Here is a 25,557-nt window from a genome sequence, read left to right on the forward strand (position 1 = left end):
CCTACTTTTACATTTCAGTCCCCTGTAATGAAAAGGACATCTTTTTCAGGTGTTGCTTCTAAAAGATCTTGTAGGTCTTCATAAAACCGTTCAATTTCAGCTTCTTCAGCGTTACTGGTTGGGGCATAGACTTGGATAACTGTGATATTGAATGATTTCCCTTGGAGATGAACAGGGATCATTCTGTCATTTTTGAGATTGCATCAAAGTACTGCATTTTGGACTCTTTTGTTGACCATGATGGCTACTCCATTTCTTCTGAGGGATTCCTGCCCACAGTAGTAGATATAATGGTCATCTGAGTTAATTTCACCCATTCCACTCCATTTTAGTTCACTGATTCCTAGAATGTTGATGTTCACCCTTGACATCTCTTGTTTGACCACTTCCAATTTGCCTTGATTCATGGACTTGACATTCCACGTTCCTATGCAATATTGCTCTTTACAGCATCGAATCTTGCTTCTATTTTGCTTTGGCTCCATCCCTTCATTTTTTCTGGAGTTATTTCTCCACTGATCTCCAGTAGCATATTGGGCACCTAAAGACCTGGGGAGTTCCTCTTTTGGTATCCTATCATTTTGCCTTTTCATACTGTTCATGGGGTTCTCAAGGCAAGAATACTGAAGTGGCTTGCCATTCCCTTCTCCAGTGGACCACATTCTATCAGACCTCTCCACCATGAGGCACCCATCTTGGGTTGCCCCGTGGGCATGGCTTGGTTTCCTTGAGTTAGACAAGGCTGTGGTCCTAGTGTGATTAGATTGACTAGTTTTCTGTGAGTATGGTTTCAATGTGTCTGCCCTCTGATACCCTCTTGCAACACCTACCATCTTACTTGGGTTTCTCTTACCTTGGGTGTGGGGTATCTCTTCATGGCTGCTCCAGCAAAGCACAGCTGATGCTCCTTACCTTTTACGAGGGGTATCTCCTTAGCACCACTGTTCCTGACCTTCAACGTGGGATAGCTCCTCTAGGCCCTCCTGTGCCTGCGCAGCCAATACTCCTTGGGTTGCTCCTCCCAGCAGCTGGCCCTGGCCCCAGGCTCGGGGTGGCTCCTCAAGGTCACTGCCCCTGGCCTCAGGCATGAGGTGACTTCTCCCGGCCGCCCCTGACCTAGTACGCGGGGTGTCTCCTCCTGGCCGCCGCCCCTGACCTCGGACTCGGGGTAGCTCCTCCCAGCCGCTCACTAAGCACACTTACTCTTTTTAAATTAATTTTTATTGGAATACAGTTGATTTACAATGTTATTTAGCTTCCACCATACAGCAAAGTGAATCAGTGATACATATACACACTTCGACTCTTTTTAAGATTCTATTCCCATATGGATTATTACAGAGTTCTGAGTAGAGTTCCTGTGTTATACAGTAGGTTCTTACTAGCTATCTATTTAAACAGGTTAGTATGTGTATTTCAATCCCAATCTCTCTGTTTACCCCTCCCCTTCCACCTTTCCCTCTTGGTAACCTTAAGTTTGTTTGCAACATGTGTGATTCTGTTTCTGCTTTGTAAAGAGATTTATCTGTACAAGTTTCATAGATCCCATATATACATGATATGTATGAGGCTAGCTTCCCTCATAGCTCAGTTGGTAAAGAATCTGCCTGCAATGCAGGAGACTTGGCTTCGATTTCTGGGTCGGGAAGCCCCTGGAGAAGGAACTGGCAACCCACTCCAGTATTCTTGCCTAGAGAATCCCAATGGACAGAGGAGGCTGGCAGGCTACAGTCCACCAGGTCGCAAGAGTTGGACACGACTTAGCGACTAAACCACCACCACCATACATGATGTGATATGATACATTTTTTTTCTGTCACTTCACTCAGTTTAACAATCTCTAGGTCCATCCATGTCACTGCAAACAGCATTATTTCTTTCTTATGACTAAGTATTATTTATATATATATATATATGCATTTAAGTAGCACACTTATTCTTTAATTTATAAACACCATGATACTTGTTTGTTTTCAATTGTTATTTATTATTTGATGGACATTTTAAAATATGAAAAATGTTAATATTGGTCATCTTATTTTCCATTTTATGATCTGTTCATTCTTTTGTGTTGATCCAAATTATTTTAATCTGTATTATTTTCTTCTACTTGAAGAGCTTCCTTTTACATTATCATATGCAAATATGCTTGTGATTTTTTTCCCCTTTAGTTTGTATGTTGATGTTTTTATTCTTAAAGTTCACTTTCTATTTTGTGGGATAATTTTGTTAGAAAAATCATTCTAGTTTGATACTTGTTTTATCCAGTTCTTTAAAGATGTAATCTGTTCTTCTATCCAGTTTCCAAATTGAAATCTGCATCAGTCAAATCTGTCCCATTGCTATGATATGTATTTAACTCTGGTTATGTTGCCTCACCAAAAGATGAAAGGTTGTTGTTGAATCATGACACCGGGATTCTTGGCCCCCGGAGGAGAAAAATTCAATCCGGGGCCAGAGACAAGGCTTGATCACTCAGAGCTTTTGTGTAATAAGTTTTATTAAAGTATAAAGGAGATAGAGAAAGCTTCTGACATAAGCATCAGAAGGGGGCAGAAAGAGCACCGCCCTGCTAGTCTTCAGCTGGATGTTAAGTCAGTAGCAGTCTGTTAATGAAAGAAAAGAATGTCTTAAAACTCAGAATGGCACCAGGCCTCTCACCCATAAGATGCATTTTGTAATAATCTTGGCACCAAATGGTTCATCTTGGGCCATAAAATAATTAACTTGAATCTTGAAGAAGGGCAGATCACCATACAAATAGTTTCATTCACATAGATTAGAGGAACAATATCTGAGTATTCAGTTCAGTTCAGTTCAGTTCAGTTCAGTCGCTCAGTCGTGTCTGATTCTTTGCGACCCCATGAATTGCAGTGCGCCAGGCCTCTCTGTCCATCACCATCTCCCGGAGTTCACTCAGATTCATGTCCATCAAGTCAGTGATGCCATCCAGCCATCTCATCCTGGGTTGTCCCCTTTTCCTCCTGCCCCCAATCCCTCCCAGCATCAGAGTCTTTTCCAATGAGTCAACTCTTCACATGAGGTGGCCAAAGTACTGGAGCTTCAGCTTTAGCATCATTCCTTCCAAAGAAATCCCAGGGATGATCTCCTTCAGAATGGACTGGTTGGATCTCCTTGCAGTCCAAGGGACTCTCACATACTGGTTTGTCAAGTAGGTTGAGACAAAAGGCAGAACGGACTTGAAGACAGAGTTTGGGGTAAATGCATAGTACATTAGCATAGCTTAAGATAAACATTTCCATAAGAAAAAAGCATTGGTTAACTCTAGGTTTGAGAATAGTTACCTTCAGGTGAAACCAGGTGTCATTATGGCAACACAGAATTTTAAGAGGAACCTCCTTTTAAATTTGTATAGAGAAGGAAAAAATATTGCTAGTTTGTTTACTCCTGCCACTTAAGAGAGATAAAATGTCTGACACTTGCAGGCTATTTCCTCTATTTGGAGACCCCTGGCCTTCCTGCCTGTTACCCTCTCAGTTACTTCTATCTTTATCTTTTTTTTTTTTTTAGATGTGTGTACGTGAAGAAGATATTTGTTGGGCTCTCTGTCACATATCACTGATGTCTTTATCGATCACTGTGTGAATTCTACACTATTTTGAAAAGGCATGCTTTCCAGTAAAGTAAACCCTCTCAATTTACTGCTCTTCTGGAGTGCCTTGGCAATAATTGCTTGTCTTTATATACACAATTTAGAATCAGCCAAGTCACACACACATTCTCCGTATACCACCTCACTCACCCATACACCAAAGGAATTTTACCCTACTTTATGGAATTTCTGTATCACTGAATTGAATTATATCAGGGAAAATTGACATCTTTTAAATATTGAGTTTTCCAGTACATAAAAATGTTATAGCAATCCATTTAGTTCCTTACCTGAAATTTCTCTCAAATTATTTTCTAGTTTACTAAATAAACTTCCTGCAGGTTTTTCAATTCCATTACTTTAAAATTTTCATATCGTTGTTCCTATTTAAATATTATTTTCAATGTCTACTTATTTTTTGCTTTTCAATGTGGAAATAAGGGCTTCCCAGGTGGTACTAGTGGTAAAGAACCTGTCTGCCAATGCAGGAGACATAAGAGATGCGGGTTTGATCCCTAGATCAGGAGGATTCCTTGGAGGAGGGCATGACAACCAACCCCAGTATTTTTGCCTGTAGAATTCCATGGACCAAGGAGTCAGGCAGGCTACAGTCCATAGGGTCACAGAGAGTCAAACACAACTGAAGCAACTTAGGATGCACGCACATATGGAAATAATTTGATTTGTGTTTGTTGATTCTGTATGCAGTACACATGTTAAATTCATTTATTATGTCTAATAATCTCATTGTAGGTTATTAAATATTTTCCACATATTCATATATAACATCTTCCAATGATTAGGTTAATAAAACCCTGGAGGCTCAGATGGTAAAGAATCTGCCTGCAATGTGGGAGAACCAGGCTTGATCCCTGGGTTTGGAAGATCCCCTGGAGAAGGAAATGGCTACCCACTCAAGTATTCTTGCCTGGAGAATTACATGGACAGAGGAGCCTGGCAGGCTACAGTCCACTGGGTCGCAAAGAGTCAGACATGACTGAGTGACTAACACTTTACAATGTTCACATATACATTTTATTCTCTTTCCCTCTCTCTCTTTTTTTTCACTGTATAGGCTAGTATCTCTAGTAAAATGTTGGGGGGGAAAAATGTAAGAGAGAAAAACCCCTTTCCTTGGTTCAAATTACAGAAAGACATGTTTCAATACTTTTTAATTTAATTGTGTTTGTTAGCCCTATTGTTGAGATTTGCAAAAAATTACTTTAGTGTTATCCTTTACTGAAAGCATTCAACTTTTTATTTCCCAAATTTAAGCACCATTCTAATATTGCAAGTTCAATGTGGATGATTTTACTGTATGATTTATTTTATGCTTTTATGCTAAATTACTTTATTATTTATCTAGTAACAGTTTGTTCCCCTAGAGTATGAAATTTAAGTGAAAACTGAATTTTTCTTCTCTGTAATGCATCATTGTAACTGCATGATATAGTTAAGTGAAGCTTTTTTAGACATGAAAACCTAATCAGTCATCATATGAATTCTCTTTAGTGATGACAGTCAATGCTATAGGGAAGAGAACAACCGTGCAGCTGATCCCTGCCTCAGTACTGGACAATGTACGGGATACAATCAAATGATATTATTCTAAATTGTAAATTCTGGACATAATTTGCTGTTCAGTAACAGAGTATTGAAACAGAGGACTTTAAAATGGCTACAAAACCAACTTTCAAATTTTACTTCCTTCATTCCTTTCAATGGGTAAGATGTAATACCCACAGTAGTCATCTGCGGCTGCCATCTGCACATTATCTCCTCTGAAATGATTGCTGTCATTTTTGTGTGCTTTTTAGATGTCTTTTTGGATGACATGATACCTACTCAAAGAAGAGAACTAGCTGATGGATGAATTATGGTCTTATGAAAAATAATTTAAACACGTAGCATAATAAGAGAAAGACAGATTTAAAAAGAAAATATAAAAGAAAAAACCTTCCTCAGATTGCAACATTTCCCAATCATTTTGACTGAAAATGTTCCAGTGTACTGTCCGTTGTTCAACTCTTTCCATTTGAAGAAACACAAGATTTTTTTTTAATTTTTAATTTTATTTTTTGAAATATAAATTAATTTATTTTAATTGGAGGTTAATTACTTTATAGATTTTTTTTGGTTTAATATCATGATTCTGTCTTATCAAGTATCATCGTTTACAACCAGGAAAACTTGGGAATATAATATAATAAATGGTTACATACTTTTATTTTAATTTCAGTTATATACTTCACCAAAAGAATTAAAAAAAAAGAGTTCTTAGAGAGTGGATATGAACACAAAATGGCTGAGTCCTGTACATCTTATATCTCTGAACAGCAAACATGCATTAATATTTTTTTGCATTAGTAAAAATTAAGGTAACAAATTATCGAGATGCTAGTAGCATGCTTTGGCTACATAAACAAAGCATATCTACAAAGAAACATTCAGAGAGAAGCAGAAGGTAAAAATTTAGTGCCACACTACAAAATTCAAGGGTCATTATGCAGAGTTTTGTTTTTAATGTTACAGAAGGATCAAATTGAAGTCGTTGAAAGGTAAAATGTCTAAAGTTAAAAACACATAGCTATTTAACAACTGTTCTCCAAACTTTTGCCATCTGTACTATCTAAAAACATCATGAAAAGAAAAAAAAGTGCATGATAGTTATATGAGCAGGAAAGTACAAAAATATCTATGGTTTTAGGGGAAAAGGTAGGTAAGTGATACTACATTTTCTCATAATATTGCAAATCACCAGTAAATTTGTGGACTGAATATAAGATTGCCTAAATACATAGTTTCTTATCAGCAACACACCGTAATATAATCCTGATACTAGAAAATCCAGCATAAAACAATAAGGCCAAAAATGAATAAACATAATAAATCTATTAATCATGTGGAAAAAACAAACTATTGCTGATTATACAATGACAAAATTAAATAGGAAAACAGAAAATGAATTTAAATCAAGCCTCTAATGCTTTACATTAGGGTATCAGTTTTCTCAAGGCTGTCAAGACATCCTTATTTCTCAGGGTGTATATCAGGGGGTTAAACATTGGGGTGATAACAGTATAGAAAAGTGAGAGAAATTTGTCTGTTCTGGAAGAATTTTTGGATTTAGGTCGTAAATATGTAACGATTGCAGATCCAAAGAATAAAGTCACAACCATGAGATGAGATGAGCAGGTGGAGAAAGCCTTTGCTCTTCCCGTTGCCGATGGCAGCTTGAGGATGGTGGAGGTGATTCTACTATAGGAGCCAAGTATCAGCAGAAAAGGGACCATGACAAACAGCACAGCAACTGTAAAGACCAGCATCTCATTCAGAAACGTGTCCCCACAGGCCAGCTTCAGCACTGGGGGGATGTCACAGAAGTAGTGATTGATTTGTTTGGATCTACAAAAGGGCAGAGAGAAAATCTGGCTTGTCTGCCCTATCTCAATTGGAACTCCAGTGACCCAGCAGGCAGCCACCAGCTGGACACAGATCTTGTGGTTCATGACCAGAGGATAGTGCAGGGGGCTACAGATGGCCACATAGCGGTCATAGGCCATCACTGTAAGAAGCAGGCACTCTATGTTTCCAAATATTAGGACAAAACTCATCTGTGTTGCACAAGCAAACAAAGAAATATGTCTTTTCTGGGTCCAAAGGTTTATGAGCATTCTAGGAAGAGTGGCAGACACATAACAGATTTCCAAGAAGGAAAGATTACCGAGGAAAAAGTACATGGGAGTCTGGAGAGTCTGGTCTGTCCCAGTTATGAGAATAATGATGCCATTTCCCATCAGAGTTACCACATAGGTAAACAAAAATCACAAAAAGAAACATTTGGAGATTGGGAATGTCAGAAAATCCCAAAAGAACAAATTCCATCACTGAAGTGAGATTCACATTCACTAAATATTTTTGAGGTTCCATCTGTGAAAATAGCACAGTTAGACATTTATCTTTTTTGTTTTGTAATTTATATAAATTAAAGGGATTTAGGGGAATCATTAATAGTACATAAGATTTCTATTCTCTATCAATGTCTAGTATTTTACATCCTGGACTCAACATAACTGAAGGTTAATGGAGAATATGTATGCTAAATTCTAAATATAAAAGCATAAGTTACAATTCAAGGTTTCACTTTAAATAAAAGTGATATGTTTAAGAATTTGCACTTTCATTTTGAATCTGTTTGTGTGCAGAGCAAAATCTATCCATTTTACTTTTATTAAAACGGCAAAATTCTGAAGCAGAAATATTTGCATCCCACTTCCTCAGTGGTAGGGCATCACCAAATTCTGTAATGCATTTTTCAGGAATTTCCCAACTCTTCCATTAGAACTTTTTCAAGAATAAAGCATGCTTTTCCTTCCATATTCTGCAATGATAGCTATTACTTATTGTGTGTGCACCTTATTTGAGACCATTCTGACTGCCTTTATCTAATAAGCAACATAGCCATCAGGCATTATAAAGCAGGAACATTTATTTATCTTTTACAAGGATACAGCTTATGTTTGACAGTGTTCTTATCGGTTATTTAATTAATAATGACAATCTTGAAGGAATTACATTGATGATATGATTTCTGAAACTTTGCCTGGTAAGTCTATTCTAAAATCTCTCACGAAGTGCCAGAGGTCACTTTTATCTAAAAATTATCATGCTAATAATATATATATATGAGATGCAGCATATGAAAATTAAAACTGAAAACTATAAATTATTTAAAATATGGCTACTACACAGTTGTCAAAACTATCAAAAGCAGAGAATATATATTTTAGCTAGTAGTATAGTATGGTTTAGTGCGTAATTGATGGATGGGGAGGCCTGGCGTGCTGCGATACATGGGGTCACAAAGAGTCAGACACGACTGAGCGACTGAACTGAACTGAACAGACACTCAAAGTTCTCCTATATTGAGATATACTTGGAAAATATAAGAATTTTAAAAGAAAGGTGATTAGTAAACTGTAGCTTTAAATAATATCTAGGAAATTGGAAAACCCAAATTACCTTGTCCTACTTTTGTGTTAGTAAGCTACTTGCTGTAACATATTATTAAATTGTGTTAATGTCATGTTTTATTGCTATTCTAGATGAAGAAACTAGGGCTCAAAGGTTTACATGATTAAACTAAGATTTAAAAAAAAAAAAAAGATGTTGTCTTTGACTTCCAGGATTCATGAGCATTGTGAAAAGGGTAACAGAGGGAAACATAGCTATTTCCAAAAGGAAAAAATTGCCAGGGAAAGAATACACAGAAATGTAGGGGTCAAGACCTACTTTTGTTATTAGAATTATGGTTCTATTGCCCATCAGAATAATGATATACCTAACTAAAAACAACCCAAACAGAAGCTACTGGAGATGGTGAACATTAGCAAAGACCCAGAGAAGAAATTCCTTCAGTTTAGTTAGATTTTATTCTGGAATATTTCCTTTGGTTTTTTGTTTTTCATTGCTGTTCTTTTTTTGTTCTCTTCTCTTTTTTGTGTTTTCTCTATAGAAGAAGAAGATTTAGCATTTGCTTCAACTACTTCATCCCCAACATTTCTTGTTCTTCAGTGCTAAATAAATTATAATTTCTAATTGTACAAGTCCAGCATTTTTGTAGTTAAATTTCCAGCATATGCCATGAACAAGATTCATGGTAAGACGAAATTTTTGCATGTTATTCTCAACAGCAAGCAATTTAGAAAAAACTATGACTCTGTGTGCTGTCCCTAAATTATCTACACTATACCTCTTTCTTGTAAATGTTTAAGTGTTTATTATTAAGGCAAGTAGATATTAATGCTCTAATACTGCTATTTTGGAGCTCAAGTCTCCATTACTTGGAAAAATTCAAATTATTAAGAAGATGTATGATGGTATTCCATATCAGTTTGCTATTGATCATATCACCATCTCTACCCTATCTACTTCAGTTAGGTCTGTATATTTAATATTAATTAGCAGGTTAAATCATGTAAGTAATTTAAACACTGTATTGAACTCAAAATTATTTCATTATATTAATTTAAAAGCATTTATTTTTTTCTTAAAATAGATGTTCCTTGAATTCCCCAGAACTTGCACCTGTATGAACTAGATTGTTTAATATTCGTTTCAGTTCAGTCACTCAGTTGTGTCCGACTCTTTGGGACTCCATGGACTGCAGCACCCCAGGGTTCCCTGTTCATCATCAATTTCTGGAGCTTGCTCAAATTCATGTCCGTGGAGTCAGTGATGCCATCCAACCACCTCATCCTCTGTGCTCCCCTTCTCCTCCTGCCTTCAGTCTTTCCCAGCATCAGGGTCTTTTTTTAAAAAAAATATAAATCTATTTATTTTAATTGAAGGCTAATTACTTTACAATATTGTATTGGTTTTGCCATACGTCAAGTCAGTTCTTTCACATCTGGTGGCCAAAGTATATGAGCTTCAGCTTCAGCATCAGTCTTTGTTTTACATTAAATCTCTTCTTAAAATATCATCAGGATTCTAATTAATTAAAAAATGCTCATTAAAATATATTGGCTCAAAACCAAGTTTATCTCTCCATGTTATATAAAAGATATCAGTTATTTAAGTCTTTATCATTTCAAATAATTTAATATTATTATTAAATATTTTTTAACTGTAAATTATATTTGACCTAGTCAGAAATACATGGAAGTTCCTTTAACATATCACTCTTGCTATTATAAATTATTAAATTTTAAAATAAAAGTTATAAACTAAAGCTTACAAGAATATAAAATAGTTCGTATTTGTCATTCTTATATAAGATGATACTGATTTTATCTCTCTGTAGAGGATATAAATAATTATATTAGTTTATATGAAATCACAATTTAATCAGACATTCAACTTACCTTTAAAATATTCCATTCTTTCCAAAATAAAGGGCCCTTTAATAAAGTTTCTCTACCCCATGAGATTTCTTCGACCAGTCATGTCACATTTCCAATTAAAAGCATCCTTTGGCACACTATGATCTCTTTTATTTTTCCCAGGTAGTTCTCACTCCACCCAGAATACTTCCTCCTCAGCCTCTCCATGGACCAGAGTGCACAGCAGATTTTTTATTTCTTAAAGATGAATAAGATGCTGAGCAGTATAACTGGAGACCATCTAAAACTGACACACACCCAGTTCAAAGGCTGTCACGAACACTCTATTGTGAGTCTCTTTCTATTAACACTGAGCTTGCAGCAACAGTTTCCCAAACATGTTTTTCTTATATCATCCTATATTATATTATTAATTGATATTTAGGGTCCTGCACATGTAATTGGCCAGATGATAAATACTATTTTAATCTTATATGTTACTGATTCTTCCCCAGGCACCAGGGCGACCTAAGAGATAGATGATGTATTATTATTCCTCAGTTCAGTTCAGTTCAGTTCAGTCACTCAGTCATGTCCAACTGTTTAGGACCCCATGAATCGCAGCATGCCAGGCATCTCTGTCCATCAACAACTCCCGGAGTTCACTCAGACTCACATCCATTGAGTCAGTGATGCCATCCAGCCATCTCGTCCTGTGTCGTCCCATTTTCCTCCTGCCCATAATGCCTCCCAGCATCAAAGTCATTTCCAATGAGTCAACTCTTCGCATGAGGTGGCCAAAGTACTGGAGTTTCAGCTTTAGCATTATTGCTTCCAAAGAAATCCCAGGACTGATCTTCAGAATGGACTGGTTGGATCTCCTTGAAGTCCAAGGGACTCTCAAGAGTCTTCTCAAACACCACAGTTCAAATGCATCAATTCTTCGGCACTCAGCCTTCTTCACAGTCCAACTTTTACACCCATACATGACTACTGGAAAAACCATAGCCTTGACTAGACAGACAGTTGGCAAAGTAATGTTTCTGCTTTTGAATATGCTATCTAGGTTGGTCATAACTTTTCTTCCAAGGAGTAAGCGTCTTTTAATTTCATGGCTGCAATCACCATCTGCAGTGATTTTGGAGCCCCCCCCCAAAAAGTCTGACACTGTTTCCACTGTTTCCCCATCTATTTCCCATGAAGTGATGGGACCAGATGCCATGATCTTCGTTTTCTGAATGTTGAGCTTTAATGCAAATTTTTCGCTCTCCTCTTTCACTTTCATCAAGAGGCTTTTTAGTTCCTCTTCACTTTCTGCCATAAGGGTGGTGTCATCTGCATATCTGAGCTCATTAATATTTCTCCCAGCAATCTTGATTCCAGCTTGTGTTTCTTCCAGTCCAGCGTTTCTCATGATGTACTCTGCACATAAGTTAAATAAGCAAGGTGACAATATATAGCCTTGATGTACTCCTTTTCCTATTTGGAATCAGTCTGTTGTTCCATGTCCAGTTCTAACTGTTGTTTCCTGATCTGCACACAGATTTCTCAAGAGGCAGGTTAGGTGGTCTAATATTCCTATCTCTCTCAGAATTTTCCACAGTTTATTGTGATCCACACAGTCAAAGCCTTTGGCATAGTCAATAATGCAGAAATAGATGTTTTTCTGGAACTCTCTTACTTTTTCCATGATCCAGCAGATATTGGCAATTTGATCTCTGGTTCCTCTGTCTTTTCTAAAACCAGCTTGAACATCAGGGAGTTCACGGTTCACATATTGCTGACCTGGCTTGGAGAATTTTGAGCATTACTTTACTTGCATGTGAGATGAGTGCAATTGTGTGGTAGTTTGAGCATTCTTTGGCATTGCCTTTCTTTGGGATTGGAATGAAAACTGACTTTTTCCAGTCCTGTGGCCACTCCTGAGATTTCCAAATTTGCTGGCATATTGAGTGCAGCACTTTCACAGCATCATCATTCAGGATTTGAAATAGCTCCACTCAAATGCCATCACCTCCACTAGCTTTGTTCATAGTGATGCTTTCTAAGGCTCACTTGACTTCACATTCCAAGATGTCTGGCTCTAGATTAGTCATCACATCATCATGATTATCCAGGTTGTGAAGATCTATTTTGTACAGTTCTTCTCTATATTCTTGCCACCTCTTTTTAATATCTTCTGCTTCTGTTAAGTCCATACCATTTCTGTCCTTTATCGAGCCCATCTTTGCATGAAATGTTTCCTTGATATCTCTGGTTTTCTTGGAAGAGATCTCTAGTCTTTCCCATTCTTTTGTTTTCCTCTATTTCTTTGCATTGATTGCTGAAGAAGGCTTTCTTGTCTCTTCTTGCTATTCTTTGGAACCCTGCATTCAGATGCTTATATCTTTTCTTTTCTCCTTTGCTTTTTGCCTCTCTTCTTTTCACAGCTATTTGTAAGGCCTCCCCAGACAGCCACTTTGCTTCTTTGCATTTCTTTTCCATGGGGATGGTTTTGATTCCTGTCTCCTGTACAATGTCACGAACCTCATTCCATAGTTCATCAGGCACTCTATCTATGAGATCTCGGCCCTTATATCTATTTCTCACTTCCACTGTATAATCATAAGGGGCTTGATTTAGGTCATACCTGAATGGTCTAGCGGTTTTCCCTACTTTCTTCAATTTGAGTCTGAATTTGGTAATAAGGAGTTCATGATCTGAGCCACAGTCAGCTCCCGGTCTTGTTTTTGTTGACTGTATAGAGCTTCTCCATCTTTGGCTGCAAAGAATATAATCAATCTGATTTTGGTGTTGACCATCTGGTGATGTCCATGTGTAGAGTCTTCTCTTGTGTTATTCGAACAGGGTGTTTGCTATGACCAGTGCATTTTCTTGGCAAAACTCTATTAGTGTTTGCCCTGCTTCATTCCTCATTCCAAGGCCAAATTTGCCTGTTACTCTAGCTGTTTCTTGACTTCCTACCTTTGCATTCCAGTTGCCTAAAATGAAAAGAACATCATTTTTGGGTGTTAGTTCTAAAAAGTCTTCTAGGTCTTCATAGAACTGTTCTATTTCAGCTTCTTCAGCCTTACTGCCTGGGGCATAGACTTGGATTACTGTGATATTGAATCGTTTGCCTTGGAAATGAACAGAGACCATTCCGTCGTTTTTTAGATTGCATCCAAGTACTGCATTTTGGACTCTTTTGTTGACCATGATGGCTACCCCATTTCTTCTGAGGGATTCCTGCCTGCAGCAGTAGATATAATGGTCATCTGAGTTAAATTCACCCATTCCAGTCCATTTTAGTTTGCTGATTCCTAGAATGTTGATGTTCACTCTTGCCATCTCTTGTTTGACCACTTCCAATTTGCCTTGATTCATGGACCTGACATTCAAGGTTCCTATGCAATATTGCTCTTTACAGCATCAGACCTTGCTTCTATCACCAGTCACATCCACAGCTGGGTATTGTTTTGCTTTGGCTCCATCCCTTCATTCTTTCTGTAGTTATTTCTCCACTGATCTCCAGTAGCATATTGGGCAAGTACTGACCTGGGGAGTTCCTCTTTCAGTATCCTATCATTTTGCCTTTTCATACTTTTCATTGGGTTCTCAGTGCAAGAATACTGATGTGGTTACCATTCCCTTCCTAGAAAAGCATTTAGAGCCACTGATAGTAGAGGTTTTATTTTCTCAGTTTCAAATTCCTAGTGTGAATGCAGTTGTAAGAGAAAATAATTACAAAACTTTGTAGAGGATAAAATAACTTGAATTCTCCAACTGAGATAGTGTGGAAAAGATACAACCTGTGTCTTCTGGGCTTCAGTTCTGGGAAAAAACAGTTATTCCCAACACCTATATTGTTTCAAAAATGTTGATTTGTACCCAGTCATGTTACTTATTAGTAAACAGTGGCTTCTAAGGGTTTATGCTTACAATAATAAAATATTTCCCTGAGAGCGAGCTCTGATGGTAGTGTTATAACAGAGTGAATATGAAGGTAATAACACAGACAGTATCAGGGATCAGGTGGAAGACATCACGGAAGGTGACTGAGGAGTGGGTGATGTGAGAAGCCAGCCAGGTCTGAGCTACTGCAGGTGCATAACCAGAAGCAACTGTGCTGGAAGGAGTTCTAAAGTCTCATAATTAAAGTACAGTGCAGTATTATGCATGGGTAGAGGAAATTTCTAATGCCATAGAAAATAAAATTCAGAAAAAAGACACAAATTTATTGTCCAATACCAAAATACCATAACATATTTGCAAAATATAGACTTTTAAATTAATTTTATTGGAAGAGCATGGTAGCTTTAAAATAGGAAAGCTTTACATGATGCATAGGTTTAAAATAGTGTAGAAAGTAAGTGAAACAATGAAAGCATTCTAAATCAAAATTTGTATAATCTTGAGGTAAGAATACTTAGACTTTGGCTCCAAATTAGAATTCAGGACACAAAGCATGAAAGAAGTTAACTACATAAAAGAAGGTAATTCTACCTGATGGAAATAAGCATGCACCAGAAGTAAAGTTAAGCTAGTATGGGTAAAGTTTTGGAAAAATTATGTCATATCTCAGATAGATTTTTATTTTCCATTACAAAATGATATGTTTCAGTTATCAAGGAAAAATCTAAAATGAAATTAGAAAATGATACTAATAGTTTAAGGAACACTTCACAGAAAACTGAGGGAAAGAATTGTTTAAAAATGGGAAGATACTCAACTTGTTAATGAACAAGGAGTAAAATTTAACTGTACAGAGATTTAGTTGTTAAAAATAATCTGATATTTTTCTATGTAGTTTTCTGGGAAAACACATTAACACTAAGTATATTGAGAAAAACTGTGATAGAAATTAAAATTTATCCTATAATAAAAATAGCGTACCAAATTGGCAAAATAAGAGTACTAAAAACAAATAAACAAACAAAAACTGCTATTGGACTACTGAGAAACTTTGAGAAAGAAATATGGATTTTTATTAATACAGTATAATAGAGTAGGAAAATCTTCTAAGGGTTTACACATTTATATATTTTGAAAGTGAAATAACGAAAGAGTTATAGTACATGTTTCTATACTGTTAAAGCAAAGAAAGTTTTTCTCGATTGACTCAGAATTAGAATGCAGAACACAAAAACCGAAAAATCTACACAAAAATAAATAATTCTACTTGGTACAACCTTACACTAAGAGTAAAATTTAAAATGTTTTGATAAAGATGACAAAACATAATACCTCACCTAAAGTGCCATTTGCTTTTATTAACAACGTCCACTTAAATATCAGGAAGTCAAAATTTTAAAAAAAGTAGAAAAATTAACCAACTAGTTGAAGTAACAGTTCACAGAAAACGGAGGAAAATCATCATTTAGAAATAGAGACGAAATCTCAATTGCATTCAAGAAAAAGGAATGAAAAATGTATGTTGTGTAGATTTAGTACATAAAACAGTCTAAGACATTTCCCCAATCAATCTCTTGGGAAAATATACTTTTTACACTCATGAGAATGCCAATGCCCAAACCTGTGGAGAAGAACTGGGCACCTTCAATTACTCTTTGAATCAATAAATATGCATAAGTATGATTTTATGCCCTTCCGCATTTTTCAGCATTGTTTGTAAAAGATGATCATTCACTCAATTGCAAATGATCAGGTGGACTGTCTCTCTTTGACTTAATGAGCCTTCATTTTGATGTTGTCATTGACTTTTTACTTTGTTCCATAGCTATCTGTTTCCTTCAAAATAGGAGTTTTGTAATTTTTTATCCAAATTTGTCTAGTGTTTTCAGTAGGAAGAATGTCTTGCTGTGACCCTATACATCACAACCAGAAATGAAAATTACATCTTCATTGTTTAAATGTTCCTAATTATATTCAACTTGATTTTACTACATAAAATATTGTTTTTGTGTACTTTATAATCCCTCCTTCAATAATCTTATTCATTTATTAATATATCTCCTCTATAAACTGCCAGTGAACTTTATGTCTTTTCCTCTTTACCCCTTCATAGTGTAGCACTTTAAAATTTAAATATCTACAATAATCTTTATTTAATGATAATGAAGTCTATTATAGGTATTTTCATATTATTTCATTATGTAAACATTTACAAAATTTTGAGAGTAGTAGCAAGTTATGTTCTCAAGTAGAGGAAATTGGATTTCAGAGTAATTAAATCATCAACCCAATGGCATAGCTATTAAACATCAGAGCTTGTTCCATGTCCTACATCATTAGACGTCATTCCAGTTCTGTGCATATTCTTCTTCCACTGAGAGATCATTTTACACCAGAGGCCAGAGTGCATTCACATAATCATTTAACTTTGCTGTTCATTGCTCCAGAATCAAGCTTTTTTTTTTTTATCACTAAGAAGAGGAAAAAAAAAAAAACAAAAACTTTTTACTTTTCTATCCCAGAAGAGAATTAGTGTTTTTTGTCCCTGAGATATCCCTAAAGATTTCAAGAGCCAGAGAATCTGGTATAAGAGTTCAAATGCTCAATACTCATAGCATCTTTTAACTGAGCACGCAGTTCATTTTCACAGGTAATATGAAAGGATTTTCTTTGACTACAAAATATTAGAAGTGATAACCTTAAATCTTGTACTAGATTCTATGCCTTAATATTTAACTCTTAGATAAATTTTTTTTGTTTTTGATTCAGAACTGAATTAAGGATTGAGTGAGGAAATTCATGAGAACATAGTAGGGGAAATAAGAAAGACTCCCTGAATTTTTAGCCCAAAGTAGCTATAAATTAGAAAATTGTTTTAATTTCCTAGATGGAAGACAGCAGTCAGAATTAGGATATAAATAAATGGCTATATTTTTTCAGAATGATGATACTTTGTCAATAATCTGGGATCCATCTTCCCAGACTCTTTCTCTCAAAGTGAAATCAGCTAGATGCAAAAACAATTAGTTCTAATTTCCTTAATTAGTGGACAGAATCGCCTGTTTGAAGAGCACCCTGGATGAAGTAAATGACCCCATACTTTTTGTCTTTGTGTGCTAAGTCACATCTGACTCTTTGCCACTCCGTGGACTGGCCCACTAGGCTCCTCTGTCCATGGAATTTTCCAGGCAAGAGTACTGGATTATATTGCCATTTCCCTCTCCAGGGTATCTTCGTGATCCAGGGATCAAACCCACATCTCCTTCATTGGCAGATGGATTCTTTACTACTGGCACCACCTGGGAAACTCGTTTTGTCTATCATTCCTAATTTTTCTACAATGGATAGGTAACTGCTCTAATGAAGCATGATTAAGAATAACATATGGCTTCATTCATAATCCACCTTTTGTACATATGGCTGATTCATGTTGAAGTTTGATAGAAAACAACAAAATTTGCAAAGCAATTATCCTTCAATTAAAGAATAAATAAATTTTAAAAAGAAAAGAAAAAAAATGGAGTGCAAAAAAATAGATCAGAGATATAAAGGTTTATGAGAAAGTTGTAAAGGACAAAATTATCGGGATATTTAAGTAAACATACTATTATTTTATTGATATGCCCCACATCAGAATGCAATGAAAGAAAATTTTTAAGGTAATCGATAGGATTAAATACTGAAATTCAGTTAATTTCATGAGAATGATATTTTTAATTTACATTAAATGTCATGTAACACATAAGCTTAACTAAAAGAAGAGCTACTTAGATTTTGGAGTCCATTTATTATCCAATGCTTTGACAAAAACTTGATTTCCTAGCTCCCTATTTATTTATAACTGTCCATCAAGTTAAAAATTTGAAGCAAATTATAGTCATATTTAATATGTATGCATCCTTCACATATCAATGATACTTTAATAAAACATTTTAATGCATTTCATAAACAAGAAATCTGTTGTCATACCATGTTCATGTAGTTGAACAAAATATGCACCAACATTTTGATCAATTTTATTCTTTCATTTGAAGGCTCAAGTTACTTTGGCTAAATCACATTAGGCGCTAAACCTGAGATTAATAGTAAGGTTCTAGAGTTAAATACAATATTTTTTATCTTCCACAATTGTGCTGTCTCAAACACATCAGTTAAATAAAAATTAGAATCAAAATAAAGCTAAAGTTTCCCTTGTGAAGATTAGTGAACATGTATTTTAAGAATTTCTTTCTTAGACAATCGATGTATTTTTCAAAATTTGCCTGCATATTTTTATTATCTTTACTGTATTTCTGATCTGTCTAATTCCTATTTTGAAACTTTTTCTTGTCAATCAATATTTTTGTGTGTAATATATGGATTCTTGAAGGAGAAAGATTGATAATACAGAATTTTAAAAACGACTATATTGTCGATACTCAAATAATACATTTAGTACACTTAATACCTTTAATGTTAATAAACTTGATAGTTTTATAAGATATTTTATTAATATAACCATTCAAACTAAACTGGAATTTTTATAATACATTTGTGTGTATATATGTGCTTTCAAGAGTAATATGTGAGTTCTTTGAATTAACAAAGATATAAACATTTGATTTAATTATATATTATATTTGTACCATATATATTTCTTTAAGGATTAAGTAAGATTTTCCTTTTTGATTTGACAACTCCGTAGGTGAAAAATTATTTATTATCTGAATTAAGAAAAATTTTCACGTGAATGGTGGAACTATCTGGGAAAATGAAGACACAAGACTTTGTTTTTCTTCTAAAAGTGGTTTTAAGCTGATTTGCTCATTCTCTATTTGATGTATGCATGTCTCATTATAACAAAGATACAGTACATTTCATGTTAGTAATATAAGCTATTGGTAGGTCACTGAATTCAGCTCATTCCCACTCACAGCAGATTTCTCATTCTTTTAAATACATGTTGATCTGTATAGCACACTGAAGAAAAACAAGAGTCATGATACTGAAATCTTGGTCTTAAATACAGTAAATGAAATATCTAATTGCTTCAATACTGCAGACTTTAGGTACAGATACTGATGACCTTTTAGCATTTTGCTTGTTTGTTATGCACTTTGCTTTCTTCATACTCCACTGAATAAGCAACAGTCTGACATCATGGGGAAATATGAGCCATAGTAACACACTACATTGTGGTTTATACAGTCATGTGCTTCTTTTAGCAATACCCCTTCTGAAGAGTTATTATCTGTCATCAGGAGATATTTACAGTTAGTGCCATTTATATCCAAGGGTTCTACTTTCCCTGGATTCAACCAACTGTAGATCCAAAGTATTGTGAAGATAATGATTTGCAGATCATTATTACTTCAAAAAGTAAAACAAACTTGCAGCACATAACAACGATTTTAAAAGCATTTAAATTGTATTTACAGCCTTTTAGACAACATGCACATTATATTAGGTTTTATAAGTAATCTATAGATGGGTTCAAGTATGTGAGAAGAGGTGTGTTGCTCACACTGTAAATATCTCCCCATTTTATATAAAGAACTTGTGCATCTTTCATTTTGGTATGGGGGAGGGCAATTCTGGAACTACATGTCCCCCACCTAGGGATGACTGTATCTTATAGTAATTGTAGAAAATTCAGGTACCAGAATGCCCAAGTAGTTAAGGCACTGGACTTGAGATCCAACGGATTTATATCCTTGTGGGTTCGAATGTCACTTCTGGTACAAGTGGATCTGCTTGGACTTCCCTGGTGACTCAGATTATAAAGAGTCTGCCTGCAATGTAGGAAATCCAGGTTCGACCACTGGGTCAGGAAGATTCCCTGAAGGGGATGTCTACTACACACTCCAGTCTTCTTGCCTAGACAGAGGAGTCTAGTGGGCTGCAGTCCATGGGGTTGCAAAGAGTTGGACATGACTAAGTGATATCACAATAATAATAATAATCCTATTTCCTAGTAATCTGGGGACATGATAAAGTTAAGTAATTTTCACATCGGTTTTAACATTTAAATTTAACACTATCTTATGACGTAAACGCATTTGTTCACATTTTACAAATTGTAAACTTCATGCATGCTGTAGAAAATCTGGGATTAGTACTTAGATGTGTATTTTCTACTATAATGATTTTGGGATTAAAAACTCCTATGTTCATGTGTATTTGTGGATTTTAAGATGACATAATATGAAAGTGGGCAGTCATAAATTTAACAGAAAATAAATCGGAAGTTAAAACATGTAAACTGGCACTATTTGTAACATGAAAATGTAATCAACAGCAGTTAATTTATTTTTACAGAGTAATGCATCCACTTGGACTCAACTTTTAATCACTGGACTGTTCCCTCACTGAAAAGGATTTCTGAGACACAGACGTGAGGATATAATTGGTGGACTCCATTTTTGCCATATATTGCTTTTGGAACTTAAAAATGAAAACTGAGATGTCAGGGTCACCATCAGGTTTAGACTTATACAGGATTCAGATAAAAAATGGGACTGAGGTCACCATGTTTATACTGATGGGCTTTACAGATGATTCGGAGGTGCAAATCTTTCTCTTTTTACTATTTCTAGCAATCTATCTTTTTACAATGATAGGAAATTTGGGGTTGGTTTTTTTGGTCATTATGGATTCCCGGCTCCACAACCCCATGTACTATTTTCTGACAGCATTATCCTTCTTGGATGCTTGCTATTCTTCTGTTATCACCCCCCAAATGCTGATCAATTTCCTATCAGAGAATAAAACCATTTCCTTTCTTGGATGTGCCACACAGATGTTTCTCTTTCTTACTTGTGGGACCACAGAGTGCTTCATCTTGGCCGCAATGGCCTATGACCGCTATGTAGCCATCTGCAATCCTCTCCTGTATTTAGTTACAATGTCACCCAGAGTCTATGTGCCACTTATAATTTCCTGCTATGTTGTTGGTATCTTGCATGCTACTTTACACACAGTGGCTACTTTTACCCTATCCTTCTGTGCCTCCAATGAAATCAGACATGTCTTCTGTGACATCCCTCCCCTCCTTGCTATTTCTTGCTCTGATACTCGCATGAACCAGCTTCTAGTTTTCTATTTTGCAGGCTCTATTGAAATATCCACCATATTGATTGTCCTGATCTCCTATGGCTTCATCCTGCTGGCCATTCTGAGGATGCGTTCTGCTGAAGGGAGAAGGAAAGTCTTTTCTACCTGTGGCTCTCACCTAACTGGAGTGTCCATTTTTCATGGTACGGTTCTCTTTATGTACGTGAGACCCAGTTCCAGCTATGCCTTGGATCATGACATGATTGTGTCTGTATTTTACACCATCATAATTCCCATGCTGAATCCCATCATCTATAGTTTGAGGAACAAAGATGTCAAAGAGGCAATGAAGAAAGTGTTTGGGAAAAATTGGTTTATGAACAAAGTATACTTTTCACACTAAACATTAAATTGAAATAAATTAAGAATGATGTTTATTGTTTTCAAAAAAACAATTTTTTGTTTTCAATTGTTTGTTTTTGAAAAGTTATAATTAAAATATTTTCTTTTTTTTTTTAAGTTTTTTATTTTTTTAATTTTAAAATCTTTAATTCTTACATGTGTTCCCAAACATGAACCCCCCTCCCACCTCCCTCCCCATAACATCTCTGTGGGTCATCCCCATGCACCAGCCCCAAGCATGCTGTATCCTGCGTCAGACATATTAGTTTATTTGTGTCTACCTGTTATTCTTAGATGTTTAAAATAAAGATTACAGTCAACCTACCATATATGCAGTTTTAGCTGTGACATCTGTGTACAACTTTCTCCACATAACATGGGTATGCAATATGTATTTTGTCATCATATTCATATGAAGACTGTATACATATACCTAAACATATATGTATCTACAGATAAACACATACACATGTATACACACACACATATGCATATATACACATTGGTTGTTTTTCTGGAATTCTTTTGCTTCTTTTATGATCCAGCGGATGTTGGCAATTTGATCTCTGGTTCCTCTGCCTTTTCTAAAACCAGCTTGAACGTCTGGAAGTTCACAGTTCATGTATTGCTGAAGTCTGGCTTGGAGAATTTTGAGCATTACTTTACTAGCGTGTGAGATGAGTGCAATTGTGGGGTAATTTGAGCATTCTTTGGCATTGCCTTTCTTTGGGATTGGAATGAAAACGGACCTTTTCCAGTCCTGTGGCCACTGCTGAGTTTTCCAAATTTGCTGGCATATTGAGTGCAGCACCTTCACAGCATCATCATTCAGGATTTGTAATAGCGCAACTGGAATTCCATCACATCCACTAACTTCGTTCATAATGATGCTTCCTAAGGTCCACTTGACTTCATATTCCAGGATGTCTGGCTCTAAGGAAGCGATCACACCATCGTGATTATCTTGGTCATGAAGTCTTTTTTGTACAGTTCTTCTTTGTATTCTTGCCACCTCTTCTTATTATCTTCTGCTTCTGTTAGGTCCTTACCATTTATGTCCTTTATCAAGCCCATCTTTGCATTTAATATTCCGTTGGTATTTTTAATTTTCTTGAAGAGATCTCTAGTCTTTTCCATTCTATTTTTTTCCTCTATTTCTTTGCATTTATTGCTGAGGAAGGCTTTCTTATCTCTCCTTGCTATTCTTTGGAACTCTGAATTCAAATGGTATATCTTTCTTTTTCTCCTTTGCTTTTTGCTTCCCTTCTTTTCACAATAAAACATCTATTTCTGCTTTATTGACTATGCCAAAGCCTTTGACTGTACGGATCACAATAAACTGTGGAGAATTCTGAAAGAGATGGGAATACCAGACCACTTGACCTGCCTCTTGAGAAACCTGTATGCAGATCAGGAAGCAACAGTTAGAACTGGACATGGAACAACAGACTAATTCCAAATAGGAAAAAGAGTACGTCAAGGCTGTATATTGTTACCCTGCTTATTTAACTTATATGCAGAGTACATCATGAGAAACGATAGGTTGGAGGAAGCACTAGCTGGAATCAAGATTGCTGGGAGAAATATCAATAACCTCAGATATGTAGATGACACCACCCTTATGGCAGAAAGTGAAGAAGAACTAAAGAGCCTCTTGATGAAAGTGAAGGAGGAGAGTGAAAAAGTTGACTTAGTCAACATTCAGAAAACGAAGATCATGGCATCTGGTCCCACCACTTCATGGTAAATAGAGGAGGAAACAGTGGAAACAGTGGCTGACTTTATTCTGGGGGGCTCCAAAATCACTGTGGATGGTGATTGCAGCCATGAAATTAAAAGACGCTTACTTCTTGGAAGGAAAGTTATGATCAAATTACACAGCATATTGAAAAACAGAGACATTACTTTGTCAACAAAGATCCATCTAGTCAAGGCTATAGTTTTTCCAATGGTCATATATGGATGTGAGAGTTGGACTATAAAGAAAACTGAGTGCAGAAGAATTGATGCTTTTGAACTGTGGTGTTGGAGAAGACTCTTGAGGGTCCCTTGGACTGCAAGGAGATCCAACCAGTCCATCCTAAAGGAGGCCAGTCCTGCATATTCATTGGAAGGACTGATGTTGAAGCTGAAACTCCAATATTTTGACCACCTGATGCAAAGCGCTGACTCATTGGAAAAGACCCTGATTCTGGGAAAGTTTGAAGGCAGGAGGAGAAGGGGACAACAGTGGGTGAGATGGTTGGATGGCGTCACCGGCTCGATGGACATGAGTTTGGGTAGGCTCCGGGAGTTGGTGATGGGCAGGGAGGCCTGGCATGCTGAATTCATGGGGTCGCAAAGAGTCAGACACGAGTGAGCAACTGAACTGAACTGACCTGAATTGCAAATGGTGTTGAACATTTTTTTTTAATGTACTAAGTTGCCTTCTGTGTATCTTTTGTGATAAAGTATGTGCACTTTATGTCCATGTTTTACTGCTAATCTTTCATTTTCATATTGTTAAGATTTAGTATTCTTTTAAGCTGTTATCCATATTTAGAAAAAGGGCTATCCTTCTTCTCTGTATTTTCCTAAACGGCTTTGTCAAAAATCAGTTGACTATACTGTGTAAGTTTACTTCTGAAAAGTCTATTTTGTTGCAGACTTAGATGTCTGTCCTATAACCAGTGCCACAATATCTTGGTTATTTTAGGTTTGTGTTAAATCTTGAAATTATGTGAGGCCTCCAACACTTTCAAAAGTGTTTTGAATACCTCAGCTCCTTTACATTTTCATAAAAAATTATATTTTATTACCTTGTCTTTTCTGTAAAAATGCTTGTGTAAATGCTGAATATAAAGATCTTTTGTGATTGCGTTTAATCAGTAGAGCCTTTGTTTACAGTTGGGCTGTTTACGAAATTTCTTCCTTCTTTCTTCCTTCCTTTCCTCTTTTCTTCCCTCCTTTTTTTTTTCTTCCTGTTTCTTTTCATTCTTTTCTCTTCTTTTTTCTCTCTTTGGTTTAGTATTCAGACTCTATCACCAGCACTTCCTAATTACTGATTTAGAATCTCTGGATGTAGACTGGAAGCATGTATGTATTATTTTACAATTGTTTGAAAACAGTTTAAATGCATTGCTAGGTACTAATTTATGGAGTGGTATATGGCAAACTCCAAAATACAAGTCTCTATGCAACTGAAAAGCTTGGAATTTATCTGCCAAATCTCTAATTTAAAAGGTGCGACCACACAGAATATTAAAGTTACCTGTATACTATACCATGTCTTCTGTCAAACTATCTGTTCATGCACTTATGTCATACCTCTTCCATTAAACTACTCACTAAAATTTAATATATTTAAACTGTTTATTTAAACAATTTGTCTTTCATAATACTCAGAAATCTAGCAATTTTAGGTAACTATAATAATCATCACTAAATGATTATGAATTATCTCACAGCTTATGCTTTCACATAATTTCATTTTGTGTATGTATAAAAAATTTTGAGAGAAGTAGTACTACATATTTCTGAGAGATAACAGGTCATATTTCCTGGTACATAGGTATTTAGTGTCAGAATGAGAACTATGTCCTGTATCAGATTTAATTTCCAATTCTGTGAATATCCTTTTTCCACTAAAGATCATTTTATTTACAGGCCTACTGCACTTATTCAATTTTATTTATAATAAGAGTTCATTGCTCCAGAACCAGCTACTCATTTACTATGGGGGAAAAAATGAAATCAGGTTGTTACTTTCTGTCCCAGAAGAGAATTAGTGTGTTTATTCCTTGGAGCTTCCCT

The 25,557-nt window shown here is 35.8% G+C and overlaps 1 protein-coding gene and 1 pseudogene across 1 annotated transcript; one reads left to right on the top strand and one right to left on the bottom strand.

Annotated features, from left to right (window-relative positions):
* Window positions 1-6,606: 6,606 nt before the first annotated feature.
* On the bottom strand, window positions 6,607-7,507 carry LOC128060571 (olfactory receptor 10AG1-like; annotated as a pseudogene).
* A 13,218-nt stretch (window positions 7,508-20,725) lies between these two features.
* LOC128059956 (olfactory receptor 5T1-like) lies at window positions 20,726-21,766 on the top strand. The gene has a single exon (XM_052652196.1). The coding sequence runs from the start codon at window positions 20,762-20,764 to the stop codon at window positions 21,764-21,766; it is 1,005 nt and encodes a 334-aa protein (XP_052508156.1). The 5' UTR covers window positions 20,726-20,761.
* The last annotated feature ends 3,791 nt before the right edge of the window (window positions 21,767-25,557 follow it).

Source organism: Budorcas taxicolor, chromosome 15, assembly GCF_023091745.1.
Source record: "Budorcas taxicolor isolate Tak-1 chromosome 15, Takin1.1, whole genome shotgun sequence".
In the NCBI taxonomy this organism is placed as follows: Eukaryota; Metazoa; Chordata; class Mammalia; order Artiodactyla; family Bovidae; genus Budorcas; species Budorcas taxicolor.